The sequence below is a fragment of the Betta splendens genome, chromosome 17 (genome assembly GCF_900634795.4).
Source record: "Betta splendens chromosome 17, fBetSpl5.4, whole genome shotgun sequence".
In the NCBI taxonomy this organism is placed as follows: Eukaryota; Metazoa; Chordata; class Actinopteri; order Anabantiformes; family Osphronemidae; genus Betta; species Betta splendens.
The window spans coordinates 4,289,740-4,304,280 of NC_040897.2; the positions used below are offsets into that span (position 1 = coordinate 4,289,740).

Consider the following 14,541-nt stretch of genomic DNA (forward strand, 5'->3'; position numbering starts at 1 on the left):
CCTACAAACACTCGGTGCCCATTCCTGCTGGTTGTCCTCCTCGTTGCTTGTTTGTCCCGCCTCCTCTGCGCAACCAGGTTCTACGCTGGGGACATGATTCGCGGCTGGCATGTCATCCGGGGGGGTCCCGGACGCTGGCGCTGGTCTTGCAGCGTTACTGGTGGCCTTCAGTTAGAATGGACGTTCGACGTTATGTGGCAGCGTGCGGCGTGTGCGCGAGGAACAAGACGCCACATCGCGCACCCGCAGGGCTGTTGCGTCCACTGCCAGTGCCGTACCGGCCGTGGTCACACATCTCAATTGACTTTGTGTCAGGTTTGCCACCGTCTGAGGGTAAGACTGTCATACTTACCATTGTGGATCGCTTCTCCAAGCTCATCCACCTCGTTCCTCTGACCAAGTTGCCCACGGCCAAGGAGACGGTGGAGCTACTAATTGTCCATGTGTTCCGTGTACATGGCATTCCAGAGGACATTCTGTCCGATCGCGGTCCGCAGTTTGTCGCAGCAGTTTGGCGGGAATTTTGTGCAGCGCTGGGTGTCTCCGCCAGCTTGTTGTCTGGTTTCCATCCTCAAACCAATGGACAGACGGAGCGCAAGAATCAGGACGTGGAGACTATGCTGCGGTGTATGTCGTCCACCAGGCCGGCGTCTTGGGCCCGGCAGCTTCCTTGGGTCGAATACGCTCACAATACTCTTTTTTCCCAGGTGCTGGGATGTTCCCCTTTTGAGGCTGGCTATGGCTATCAGCCCCCGTTGTTTCCTTCTCAGCAGGTCCAGGGGCTGGACGGGTCGGTGGGAGCCTTCATTCGGCGGTGCAAGGCGGTTTGGACCAGGACCCGCGACTTCCTTCTCCGCGGCCAGATGAGAGCGGCCATATGGGCTAACCGCCGTTGGTCTCCAGCTCCGGAGTATCGAGTCGGGGACAAGGTCTGGCTTTCCACCTCGAACCTGCAGCTGAAGGGGGCTAAGCGGAAATTGGCACCCAGGTTCATTGGACCGTTTGAGGTGACCAGGGTGGTCAACCCTGCGGCGATGAGACTGGCCCTCCCTTCCTCCCTGCGCGTTCATCCTGTCTTCCATGTATCCTGTTTGAAGCTGGTGGTGGACTGTGATCTGGCGCCCGCCTCCGACCGCCCTCCGCCCGCCCAGGTGATCGACAGGGGGCTGGCTTATACGGTGCGGGAGTTGTTGCACTCCAGACGGCGGGGCAGCGGGCTCCAGTACCTGGTGGAGTGGGAGGGCTATGGCCCCGAACACCGGCAATGGGTGGCGCAGAGGTTCATCTTGGACAAGGGTCTCATGAGAGACTTTCATCGGAACCATCCTGCGGAACCCTCCTAGGTCGCCGGGGGACGACCGTTGGGGGAGGGGCTCTGTTGTGAGTCTCCTCCCAACCTCAGAGGGCGGCACTGAGTAACTGTTTCCTTCCGGGAACATCATTAACTTGGGGACTATTTAGGTGGAGGATGGAGACTCCTCCAATTGTCAGTGTGTTATGGTGGACTCTCAGTTTGCATCTGGCTTCCTGTATGACGGTTGGTTTTGTATTTAGTTTGGATCGTGAACAGCCCTGTTATTCCTAATTTGCCTACTCAGTGCAGCGACCTATTGTGTCCTAGTTTTGTTTGGTAGTGGCTTCTGTTTTGTATTATTCCTCTGCCTAGTTTGTTTGGCCCTGCTTCGCAGTGCGCCTCAGTTTAGTTTATGTACCTTTTGCCTACTCTGTAGTGACCCTTTGTTTTGTGTAGTATAATAAATATATCGTTTTGTATTCTGCCATCCTCGCCTGTTACTGCTTTTGGGTTCTGCCCTGTCTTGTCTTGGGGTGTTTGTAACACTCTAAAGCTATTGAGTTTGGTCCACAGCAAGCTAACATCCAAGACCAATTAACAAATTAATGTTGATTTTCATACGTAGTAATCATGAAGATCAAGTTTAGTTTTATGAAAATTGCTGTGCATATAAGTGGACAACAGTTTTTTCACATTTCTTGACATTTCTTGAAACTATGCTTTGCAATTTAAAAACCATAAACACAAAGCCTTAACATCTCCCCCGATTTCCCAAACATCCTATTTGCAGGTCAAAATGAAGCTTTACTCTCAGAATCAGAATCAGAAAAGCTTTATTGCCAGGTTCTGTAGAGTGCACTTTACAGAACGAGGAATTTGACTTGGTGTTGGCAGGTGGTGCATCTCAGCATTAGAAAAAGTACAAACAGTACAACATACAACATGACATGGTGACAGTACAGCATACAACATGACATGGTAACAGTACAACATGACAAGATGACTGAACAACATGCAACATGACAGGGTATTTCATTAGTGCAATTTAAGTTAAAATGAAGTTATCAACAGACTATGTACATTGGGGTGAAGTGGATGCGCAGGTGGACTGGGATGGTAGGGCCTACAAGTGGCAGCGATAGTCCTTTGGTTGGGGGGGACAGCTGTGTGGATTTGGGGCACTGTTCACTCTTCACTGCAGTTGGGAAGAAGCTGAAGTGCAAGGTCCTGGTCCTGATGGACCGGGGCCTCTTGCCAGAGGGGAGGAGCCAAAAGTGTTTATGTCCTGGGTGAGAGGGATCGGCTACAATCCTGGCTGTCCGTTTCGGGGTCCTGGAGATGTGCAGCTCCTGGAGAGGAGATGGGAGGTGGCAGCCAATCACCTTCTCCACAGAGTGGATGACGCGCTGCAACTTGGCCTTGTCTCTGGCCGTGGCCGCAGTGAACCAGACAGTGATGGAGGACGTGAGGATGGATTTGATGATGGCAGTGTAGAGGTTTACCAACATCTTTACAGGAAGGTGAAACTTGCCTCAGGAAGTACATTCTCTGCTGAGCCTTCTTGGTGATGGAGCTGATGTTGTACTCCCACTTGAGTCCTGGCTGATGATGGTGCCCAGGAGCGGAAGGACTCAACAGAGGTCACCGGGGTGTCACAGAGGATGACAGGGGGGAGAACTGACCTTGAGCGGGCGGTGAAGACGGAGCCGATGTTTGGCATGACGTCGGGAGACCAGAGCTGGAGGGGAGCGAGGAGATGTCGCTTAGGCGGACACGGCGCGCTGATCGGGTTCTAATTCCTTGCACCTCGCGCACACCCAGTCATAAAGTTTCCCCACATCAGGGTAGTCCAACCACCAATATTCCTCTTCACCTCCTCCACTACCTGTATTTGTGCTTCCAGGTCGGATTCCTCCTGGTAAGTCTTCACAAGCTCCAGGCAAAAGAAGAGGAGCTCCGCGGGTAAGTCAGTTTAAACGAAATCCATGGAAAAATGTCTGAAGCACAAAATAATCCAGGGGGATTGGCCAGATCGTTCTGTCAGGGAGCGCGTAATGCAGGACCCACATGCACAGCCGGAGACAGTATGACGGTTTTAATAGCGAACAAAATCCTCAAAACAGCAAGCAGGCTCAACGTAAGGCAGGCAATGGTCATACACAGTCAATCAAGAGACACAGGCGACGGTACCGACAGGGAACAGGCGAAAGTACAAAGCATATTTTGACAAGCCTAAAGCTTTAGTCTCAGCTTTTCCATTACAGGTGAAGAATCAGTGAGAGGCGGCAGAGACAATTGACCCACGCACAGCCAACTGGGTCCTACTGAGGGTGGTCAAGCGTAAGAGGATGGAGCTATGCTGGACAGGGCCATTCGAGGTGGTCGAGAGAACATTGCATGCTGTCCGGCTGAAAGGAAAAGGAGAGACCTGGTTCCACTGTAGTCAGTGTGTACCAAGCTGTGAGCCAGGCTCCACACCTAGGGAGATTGAGTAGGAGAAACAGAAAGAGACTGGTTCCTCAATCACAGGGCAGAATAAACCCTGGGACCAGTTCTGACTGAGATAATCAACCCTCAGATCAGCAACGTGGGCCGGAATCAGAAGAGGATTCTGGCAAGGAAGATAAGTAGACGATCAGAGGAAGGTCAGACCAGATCTCACTGGTGAGCATGACAATTTGGACACCATCATAGCTATTGATTACACTAAACTTAGAGCCAAAGATATAGGTCGAATGGCAACAGGATATGTAGACTTTAATTTGTGATTAGATTGGGTGACTAATAAGACTAAGTCTGAGCAGAGTAGAACTCTTAGGGGATCAGTAATTGCTTTATTGTTATTGTGTTGTTGTTTTTTCTTGTTACTGAACACACGATCTGATCAGTGTGTATTTCCGCGATCACGTGACTAACAGCCTTGCGTGAATCTAAGAGGTGCACATTGAAGTGCTGTAATCTGTGATTGTGCTATCTTAAGCTTGCTTTATTGTGCTGTTTCTGCTGTAACCATGCCAAGCGCACGATTTAACCACTGCCCTTCCGCGATCACGTGATTATATCGCAGAATATAGCCCCACGTGTTTGTGAGACCGCAAGCCTTAGTTACGCTAGTCCCACTTCACATTTCTTCACATGTTTCCTTTTCCTGTGAGCGCCAGACACGCGTGCTCCATTCAAAGAGCCCACCAGCACACGCAGCTTCCGCGCAGCTGTTCCATCTCACCACGCCCCTAAAGGGGGGTGCTTTCCCTCTTTATTCTTCTCTCTCTCTCTCTTGCTCTTTACACACACACACACACACACACACACACACACACACACACACACACACACACACACACACAACCAAAATTTATTAATCTAAATTATAAACATAATTGGTATCTCCACTTAGGAGCTATAAATCCAATGGTGCAAAAAACCCATAGAAGACAGTAGGACGGTAATAGGACAGCGGGCTAGAGCAAGATTGTAGTGGTATTGTGGGGAACAACGACTTTATGTAAAGATCCCTAAAGTGTGCCAGGAAATGTGTGTCATGGTGCAGTTAGGAGCCCCATTGGCTCTAATTGGCCCAGGAGGTAAGACAGTCCCAGTAGAAATTTATTCTTCCCCATCAGCACTCCTCAACCAAAGAAGGCGCAGGCATATGTTGCGCAGATGCAGTAACAAGTTAACTCACACACTCTCAATTGTAAACAAATCCTTACCTCCCAGCAATTATGACTTCAATGTCCTGTCCAGAACAGATATCCTCCAGAATAAAAGCTTCTTCGCAGGTGGAGATGTTAATGTGGGTCAGGTTAGGTTTGCACACATCGAGCCAGTAAGGGGTGTGCTGACCAGTAGATAGTTGAAGAATGTCAGTTATCAGTGCTGTCACACATAGGCCAAAGATATGGACACCTATGAAACATAATATGTTTAATATTTCTTCCTTTAATTGTCAGTTATGTGGTTCATTTGTTAGTCATTATGCCCATTATCAGTTGCAAATATAAGCTTGTGCTCTCACCTATGAACCGTACAGCTCTGCGAATGTAGGAATTGAAGTTACAGCCTGCTGCATTGATGTTGGCCTCAGTACGTGTAGTTGATGACTTCTTAGACAAATAGCAATAAAGAATGGCCTCTCCTATTAGAATCTAGACACAGACAAGAGACATAGAAAGAAGTTACCTCAAACAGTAATTTGTATATATTTTTTGAGAGTGATAGAAATGTGCAATGTGTGATAAACAGTTTATTCAAACAACATTCCAACCTAATAATTGTTTCAGAAGATTACCCAGGAAAATATTTCTTTGGTCATCAACCAAAGTTGTCTATATATATCTTAGACCAGTTTCTGTTATGGTGCACAAGGCATTGGTTACTATTTAGCTATACTTGTATTGTATCAACCTTTTTTAGCTATTTAAAACATTTTTTTAGCTTTTTTTAAGGAATGAATTTAGCAATATATGCAAATTTATAGCACAATGCCTTGTGCAACATTACAGAAACTGATGTAAATAGGAGCGACCCTTGAAATGATTGATGAAGGACTTCTGCATCAGACTCTATAAATCTTTATTTTTAAACAGAGTTGTAACCAATCTGTTATAAACATTTTTGTTCAAAAATATTTTAAGGATCTTCAGCTTTGTCCTTTTACTTAAAGATACAATAGATGGAGCAGCCCAGCGCACGTCTCTGTTAGAGAAAAGTTCTGCACCAGAGACATTGAGCTCCTTGCTGTTAAAGCCCTACTGACCAGAAAGAAGTGGGCTTTTATCTCATGGGACAGAGAGGAGTAGCAGAGAGTTCAGCATGAACAAGATCAGGCAGGCCAAGAGCTGTAGGAGAAGGTGGATAAGAGGCTAGCGCAGAACAACGTCTGAGATGTGTGGAAGGGTCTGAAAACCATCTCTGGCCACGGAGAGAACAGAGGCTCAGGATCGTCTGATGGTGACCTGGACCTGACCAATGAGCTGAATCTGTTCTTTAACAGATTTAAATCCAGCCCTCCCCTCTCTTCACACGTCTTCAGTCCAGCAATGGTACCCAACCCCCATTTTACACCTCTCCACACCACCCCCCTCCAGAACCAGTGCAAAAAACACCCCCTTTCACAAGCAGCACACCTCTGCCCACGTACTTCCCCCTCTCCCTAACTTCAGACCATGGAGAGGTTCGTCCTCAGCCACCTTCACTCTTCGCACCGGGCGCTGACTGATTAATCGCTGAGAGTCACGCTTTTTGACTTCTCCAGCGCATTCAACACCATAAGAGAGAAACTGGAGGGGGCAAACAGCTGATGGCACAGACAAATGACTACCTCACAGATTGACCACAGTACATGAGGCTGTGCAACTGTGTGTCTGAGGTGGTGGTTTCCAGCACTGGGGCTCCTTAGGGGACGATGCTCTCAGCCATCATTGGCTGTGTGTCCAAGGGGAATGAGCTGGAATACAAGTCAGTCATCAAGAACTTTGTGGACTGGTGTGAGCGCAACCACTTGTGCTTAAACACCAGTAAGACCAAGGACATGGTGATTGAGCAACACATCACACACCAGTGAACATTCAGGGCTCACATTCACATCCAAGTGAAGTACCCGGGTCACCTCAACCATAAACTGGACTGGACAAATAACGCCCTGTACAAGAAGGGCCAAAGTCACTTCCACCTGCTAAAGAGACTGAAGTCCTTTGGAGTGTGCAGGCCCATGATAAGGACATTCTTTGACTCTGTGGTAGCTTCTGTTATTCACCATGCTGTCGTCTGCTGGGGAGCAGGTAGCACAGGCTGAGACAGGAAAAGACTGAACAAGCTGGTGAAAAGGGCCAGCTCTGTCCTCGGATGTTCACTGGACTATGTGGAGGAGGTGGGTGAGAGGAGGATGTTGGCCAAGCTGACATCAATCATGGACAATTCCCACTGCACCAGACTGTGGGAGCTCTGAGCAACACCTTCAGTGGCAGACTGATCCACCCACGGTGTAGGATGGAGCGGTACCGCAGGTCCTTCATCCCCACCACTGTTAGACTGTACAATGTGGAGGTCTGACAGAATCAAATCTGCACTGTTGTGTATTTCTGAGTTGTTAATATGTAAATAATCTTGTTGGTGTCCGTACGTCCATCCATCCATCCATCTATCCATCTATATATCTGGTATAAATGTTACTACTGGAAGCCACAATGAATGAGGGACCCAAAATATTCAAACCACTGTTAGAAAATAAATTGAAACTATAACCTTGTCAAATGTAGAAATCACAGCAGAGTATGTGAATTGGTCTGAAGCAGACTGTGTAATCATAAAAAAAAGTTTACAATCACAAAGCTGCACACATAAATCACAAAGTACATACCCAAACAGTATACAGACATCGTCCCGATTAACGCTAGTAACCAAGTTCTCTGAGTAAAAGACTATCCCTTCAACCAGTTACATATGTGCAGGAAAATTATCTCTATCTGATTAATTATATACTTCTTTAAGAAAAGCTGGCCTTTCGGCTACACCTCCAGTGGAGTCTATATGCGAGTGTTAGTGTTAGTTTACTGGGGTTAGGGTAAGAGGTAGAACTATCGCCCACCAATCATAGGACCAGTTATTTGATTCCTAGGTCATGTTCCTAAATGTCCTGGTGCAAGACACTGAACCCTAAGTTGCCCCTGGTCTCAGCATAAGCTGTGTAGCAGCTCTGCTGGTGTGTGAATGTGTGTTTGCTTGTGTGTGCAAATCGGTGAATGAGATGCAGCAGTTAAAGCACTTTGAGTAATGATAGGTAGGTAGAAAGTGCAATACAAGTGTTTAGAGAAATAGTCTTGATGATAGAGAACAAACATTATAATCACCTAAGAAATGATTGAGTACAAGTTTTTCACACTGTAACTGGGTCTAAATTTTCTAATCAAGTTGTTTTCCTTTAGATAACCTTAACAATAAATACACCCTTTCAACTCCCTTAACCAGACCCAGTCAGAGGGCGTTGACACATCTAAATATTGTTAATACTAAAATAAACCATTCATTCTTTTCAAACCGCCTTTTCTGAGCTTAACTTTCATCTCCCAGACTGAGAGCAGCACTCTTCTATAAAACTACACTGGAAAAGTGGCATTTGCAGGTACCTAGCATCTGACTTAGACAAAATGAGATGAGATTAAAAAAAATAATGAACTACCTGTTTTTTACACTATTCCTGGTGCTGAATTTGACAAATAAATCTTTTGGATCTTTTTTTAAATGATACATGTGGAACTTACCCGAAACCTGCAAACGGACTGAAAAAAAAAGATTTTTTGATCCTGTACATTTTATACTGCCAAATTATACAAAAATTGTTGTGTTGTAATATTTACTACAAAATGTTAAATATAATTTACTAAGGTACATGGAAATCTTGTATTATCATTTGTCCAAATAAAGTTAGCAAAAAATTAACTAGCAACCCTCAGTAAATGATTTAAGGGGAGGTTTACACTCAAAACAAGTATGAACTTCATGAACTTCAGCAAAGGGAGATTTTTTTGTACAATGGACAGTTGGCCTCTATGGCAATCTACGTACATCAGCGGATTATTTGTATTTCTATTTCAGTAAAATTGTGATGTATCAGGTGTAGGACAAAACTATCTTTATGGGATTTATGGTGTTATTTAATGTCAGAACTTTAATCTTATTGACTAGGTGATAGATTTTTTAATCTATTGTAGCGGCTCAGGGGCTTAGACCATCTATGAGCAGCTGAGGCTCATGGAAAAAAATAGTTCCTATGTTCTTAAAGGTAAAGTTAAAGATAGGAGTTGATTAGTGTTATATGTTTGGTGGAATTGAATTTGTAAAGTGTTTGTGTGTGTTTGTTTACTTACAGTAACAGTGGGAGCAGCAAAGGCCAAACTGAAAAGCAGAGGCAGTTGGCAGACTTCCTGTCTGAGTGGAATGTAGGGAAGAGATAGACTGCGATCATTACAACTGTACCCAGAATGCACTGGTTGGAAAATGTCTGTCAGCTCCAAGAAGTAAAGACTAATAACAGAGGAGGCCAGGATAGGGAGCTGCAACAAAGAATAAAGAACACAAAAGAAATGAGAATTAAAGAGTGAATGCCATTGGCACTAAAGCAGTGTCTTGTCACAGAGACCCTAGAATACAAGATGACTGCATGTGGAGGTTCTGCAGCTGTTAATAGTAAATGCACTTTTCGATACTTTTTCAGATTAAAAAGAAAACACAAAAAATGTCATTACTATTTCAAAACAATAGTATCATATCAAAATTCTGAATACTTATTGTGAGGTGGTGACTGTGGCAACAGCTATTCTCCTCTCCATGCTCCTCTCGCTCTCCCTCCCTCCCTCTCCAACGTCTCTGCTCTGTCCAAGCTTTCCTCCTGCACTCTACTCACTCACTTGCTAGCCGTTTCCTTCATCTTGCTCCTCGTCCTCTCAAGCTGGAGTTACAACGCGGTGACATCATGTGGCAAGGTTGCAGCACTGTTGCGGGCGCTGCTGGTAGCGCTGCTAATACCAGTCCCATACAAATGCAGTATAGTACTGTTTTAAATGCCTCAGTTCACTTGTTTAGCTATCTTTATATATAACTGTTTAATTCTCCAGCACATGTTTTTCAAGGACACCTGGGGGCTTGAAACTTGGGTCTTTGCCGACGGAAAAGTATGACAACGAGAACAAAGGGAAGTGCAGGTGGTACAGTGGTAGTGGTTCAAAGTGACTAGCCTTTTCACTGCAGTACTGACGCGTCGCCACGGTGCAGCAAGTGTATGCTGACTGAAGATTTTTAATTCTGCTGCCGGCTGGAAAAAGTCAGGACGCTAGTCTTGTTTTACCACCAGGTGGCGCAGCGTTGATTAGAAGCCTCCAAACCACTACAGCGTAACTGAGGTCCGACTGTTCATTTCTACCTGTAACACATATATTACACCAGACCTATTTTACCTGGACCTATTTTTTATCTGGTGTGTGCTCAAATGTGGGGAGTATGAAGCGCAACGTCAAATAAATATTGTCGCATTCAAATTGAAACATTATCCATGACTAGTCATTCTGCGGTGCCATTCCTATATCCTCCGTTAGTCCAGTGGTTAAGATGAATGACTGTTTTTTTTCGTTCTTATTGCTTTTGCTATGCAATTTTTTTTCTGTACTTTGTTTTCATTCTCCTCCGCTTTTTCGTGTCTTAAAATAGCAGACGTCCCATACATACCACATAATTCCGTGGTTATGCGTTGCGGTTTAATTAATATAATTTGAATGCGCATGGCCAAGTAAAGACGTAGAGCGCAGTCCATCTGCAACTACAGCCACTTATTTAGGTTTTAAACTTCCACAACTTGTTAATGATTTTTTTCCAATAGTCGTACATTTTACGTAAATAACCGTAATAATCATAGTAATTTGTTTTACAGCAGTTGTTGATTGTATCTTTGACAGGACGCCAGAAATCAGCAGATCTACAGCAACGCATTACAACATGTTTGTTCGTACGCGTTTATCTGTGTCTGCAGAACTACAGTTTGACTTGTTTGGACTGCGCATGTCATTGTAACTGAGTGGCTGAGATCGATCTTAATCAGCCCGTGTACGTTTCAACATTTTCATTTCCCATCTGTCCATCCAGCCACTTTCACCGGTTTTTTCATTTCTCTTGCAATGAGCGGCAAACATCGACGACCCATCCACGCATATGCTTAATTGAAAATTAAAAGCAGAGGTAACGTGAGAACGACTTTTTTGTTTTTCATTTTTTTCTAAACAACAGTTTTAAATCCAATTCTGTGTGTTTTTGTTGAAACTATTTTTGCTCGGTTTATTGGTTTGTAAGGCGGTGCTTTTATTCAAATCTATTTGCCGCCCATAGCAAGAAAAGCGAAAACGCCGGTGAAAGTGGCTGGGTGGACGGATGGGAAATCAAAATGTTGAAACGTACACCGGCTGATTACTTGGCCATGTGCATTCAAATTATATTAATTAAAACTACGTAGTAAAAACTACGACCCATAATCATGGAATTATGTAAAGCCAATATATTGTATCAGATGTTAGAGTGGTGGGTGTGTACATATTCTTAAGAGACGCCTTAAAGACACGAAAAAGCTGAGGATAATGAAAACAAGAACGTTTTGCTGCTGTGGCGCAGGTCTGTTCTAAACCACACAGAACAATTATAACTTTGCAGTTAACAGAAAATAACTAAGCACTTTGTTGTTGCCCTTCCTACTCCCCACATTTGAGCAAACAACAGATACTTAATAGTAAAAACTTAATAGTAAAATAGGTTTGGTGTATTATATGTGTTACAGGTAGAAAAGAACAGTCTGACCTCAGTTATGCTGTAGTGCATTGGAGGCTTCTAATCAACGCTGTGCCACCTGGTGGTTAAAACGAAACTGGCATCCTGATGTTTTTCAGCCGGTTGCAGGATTAAAAATCTTTAGTCAGCGATGCACTTGCTGCACCATGGCGACGCAATGGTACTGCAGTAAAAAAGCTAGTCACTTTGAACTGCTACCACTGTAGGAAGGTGCTGGGTGTGTCATCTGGAAAGATGAAAGAAGATAAAGACACTTGATGGTGGATTGAGTAGTACAGGAATGCATCCAAAGGAAGAGGTTGGCTAAAAGGAAGTGGGATGTAGAAAAGACTGAGGAAAGAGGGTGGTGGCAAAGGCCGAACAGAAAGCTTGCAATGAGCTGTGTGACAGGTTAGACACAAAGGAGGGACAGAAGGACTTAGATAGACATGGGAAGGATGTGCAACAGATAAGGGTGATTAAAGACAGTGATGGAAAGGTGCTAACAACCTAGGAGGGTGTGCAGAGAAGATGGAAGGAGAATTTTGAGGAGCTGATGAATGAGGAAAATGACAGGTAAAGAAGGGAGGAAGGTGTGGATGTTGTGGAGCAGGACATTTAGAAAGGATAAGGTGAGAAAAGCTCTGAAAGAGTGGAAAGGCTGTTGGTCCTGACGACATACCTGTAAAGGTCTGGAATTGTCTAGAAGAAACAGCAATGGGGTTTCTAACTAGCTTGTTCAATTGGATTCTTGAGGGCGAGAAGTTGTCTGAGGAATGGAGGAGAAGCTTTCTGGTGCCGATCTTTAAGAACAAGGGTGACACGCAGAATTGCGGCAACTACAGAGGAATACGGTTGATGGGCTCATCAACTTTATTCCTCTGTAGGAATAAAAGTGGGAAGTTGTGTGCCTTAACCACTAGGCTCTTTGAAGTGATGGATCTCTGAAGAATCCTCTGTTTAAGTAGTTTACAAATGTATCTGGTTGCATCACATCAGATAACAGCACTGCAGGACTCTGATGCTTTGGGGAGAAGGGAGTGGCGTGAAACCAATCTAACTAGTACTTTGTATTGGTCGGTCTGTCTGAAAAGAGGCTTTCTTTTGTTGTGTTCATCTACAGTCGTAGATTAAAGGTTAAAAAACTTAAAAGTGTCAGCCTTTACCGCAATCAGCTTTCATTTTCAGCGCGGTATCACCTTGTTTTTACAGCGTTGGAGCGTATGTTACGTCTTTTTGGCCTATAGGTGGCGATCAGCCCCCACACTGGCCCCTATGACGCCGTACTAACCATGTTATATGGGCCCACGTAAAGTAACGTTACAATGTCTTGGTGGTGTAATGGTTAGTTATTGTTTAACAGTCTTGACTCGTCAGTTTTTTTGTCCAAGGTTTGAATCTCGGTGGAAGCAGAAGTTGTAATTACTGAACAATCAGCGTTGTTATCTCACTTTTATATTTTGGCCTACAAGATAATAAAAAATTACTAATAGGGCTGTCTGTCTGTAATATTTAGCAGACGATTGTAGTATCTAGTATACTAGTATTTCCAAGTTATGGCAGTTTAAAACCGAAATAAGCAACTGTACTGTATGCTTAGACAGACAGAGTGCGTGCGTACGTACAGCGTTCGATATTATTATGATATTATTCCTGCGGGAGAATCAGATGTCGCAAATAAACCTGAGCGACTCTGGATTTTGCCGACCTTGAAAGCTAAATAAACTGTTTTACGAAGTTTCCACAGTCTGTGGCGTTCTCGTGTTCTCTGAGAGAGCGTTCCACAGACTAGGTGCAGCTGAGCGAATTGTCCGATCTCCTCTTGAGTTTTGTCTTCGGCTATATAAGTGTCCTTATTACTCATGCCGAATCAATATATGCAGAAAAAACAACTTGCTGCACTAATAGAGAGAGTTTAATACAATTTATTTATTTTTATTATATAATATCCACTACAAGTTAGCAGTGGTGGTCTGCCAGACTTGTGTGAAATACAATAAGAGGAGTGTTTAAAAAAGTGAAGTGAAAGGTTTTGGCATCCCACAGCCTACGTCAGAGGTGGGCAATTAATTTTAATCAGGCGCCGCATGAGAAGCCTGAATTGTGTCAGAGGGCCACCAACTTTCTCTCATTGTAAAATACTTAAATTAAATATTTTGAATAGCTGGTACTGATAATCAGAAGAATAAAGTACTCTGTAAATATGTATATTAGATTATGTGAAACTGTGGTCTATTGGTTAAATAAGAAAAACAATTATTGAACCAGTGCAATTTATTTTTTAACTTGTTAATCTCCACAAACAATAGCTTGTAATGCTTTCCACCTCATGTTACCTCTTCAGTGAGAATAATCCAGTCTGTTCTGGGCTTAAACAAGGGCATTGAAATCTGGCGGAATGTCTGAAGTGGCTATGCGAAGGACAGCTAAGAGGTGGTCATCAGTCATAGAGGATCTGTGTTTGGATTTGTTGAACTTCATAACTGAGAATGTCTGTTCACATTGATAGGTAGATCCAAAGAGGACTAGGATCCTCTGAGCATGACTCCTCAGGTGTGGAAAGTTCTCCTCTTTGAGGGCGGAATAAAAGTCCAGCAGTGAGACTGACTTGAAGTGGTCTGCCAGATGTGTTTCAGACTGCAGATCAATGAGTTCCATCTGAACTTCACTTGGTGCATCATCCACACTGCAGTTGAAGGGAGAAGAAACCATGTCCATTTCACTCTCAAGAGTTTTGAAATCTTGAAATCGCCTTGAAAACTCTGCATGCAATGCTTCTAACATGGTTGAATACTTTTGGAGGTGATCACCTGATCTTTTGGCTTCCTTAAGTGTTGGCAAGTGGGTCAGAATGTTGTCCTTCACTTGGCTTGAGAGAAGCTGCAGTTTTCTCATGAAAGCCTTCACTGCACTCTACATCTCATGCACAAAAAGACCCT

General features: G+C 44.2%; 1 protein-coding gene across 3 annotated transcripts in view; it reads right to left on the reverse strand.

The window, feature by feature from the left end:
* LOC114843878 (phospholipid phosphatase-related protein type 4-like) overlaps window positions 1–14,541 on the reverse strand; it is a 104,857-nt gene that overhangs the window by 46,895 nt on the left and 43,421 nt on the right. For 2 of the 3 annotated variants that reach the window (XM_029130691.3, XM_029130690.3), the window contains 3 exons: window positions 9,163–9,348; window positions 5,313–5,442; window positions 5,008–5,203 (listed from right to left, as the gene is read on the reverse strand). In XM_029130691.3, coding sequence (XP_028986524.1) covers window positions 5,008–5,203; window positions 5,313–5,442; window positions 9,163–9,348 — 512 coding nt within the window. The remainder of the gene's footprint in view (window positions 1–5,007; window positions 5,204–5,312; window positions 5,443–9,162; window positions 9,349–14,541) is intronic. The other variant, XM_029130692.3, reaches the window with a different exon arrangement.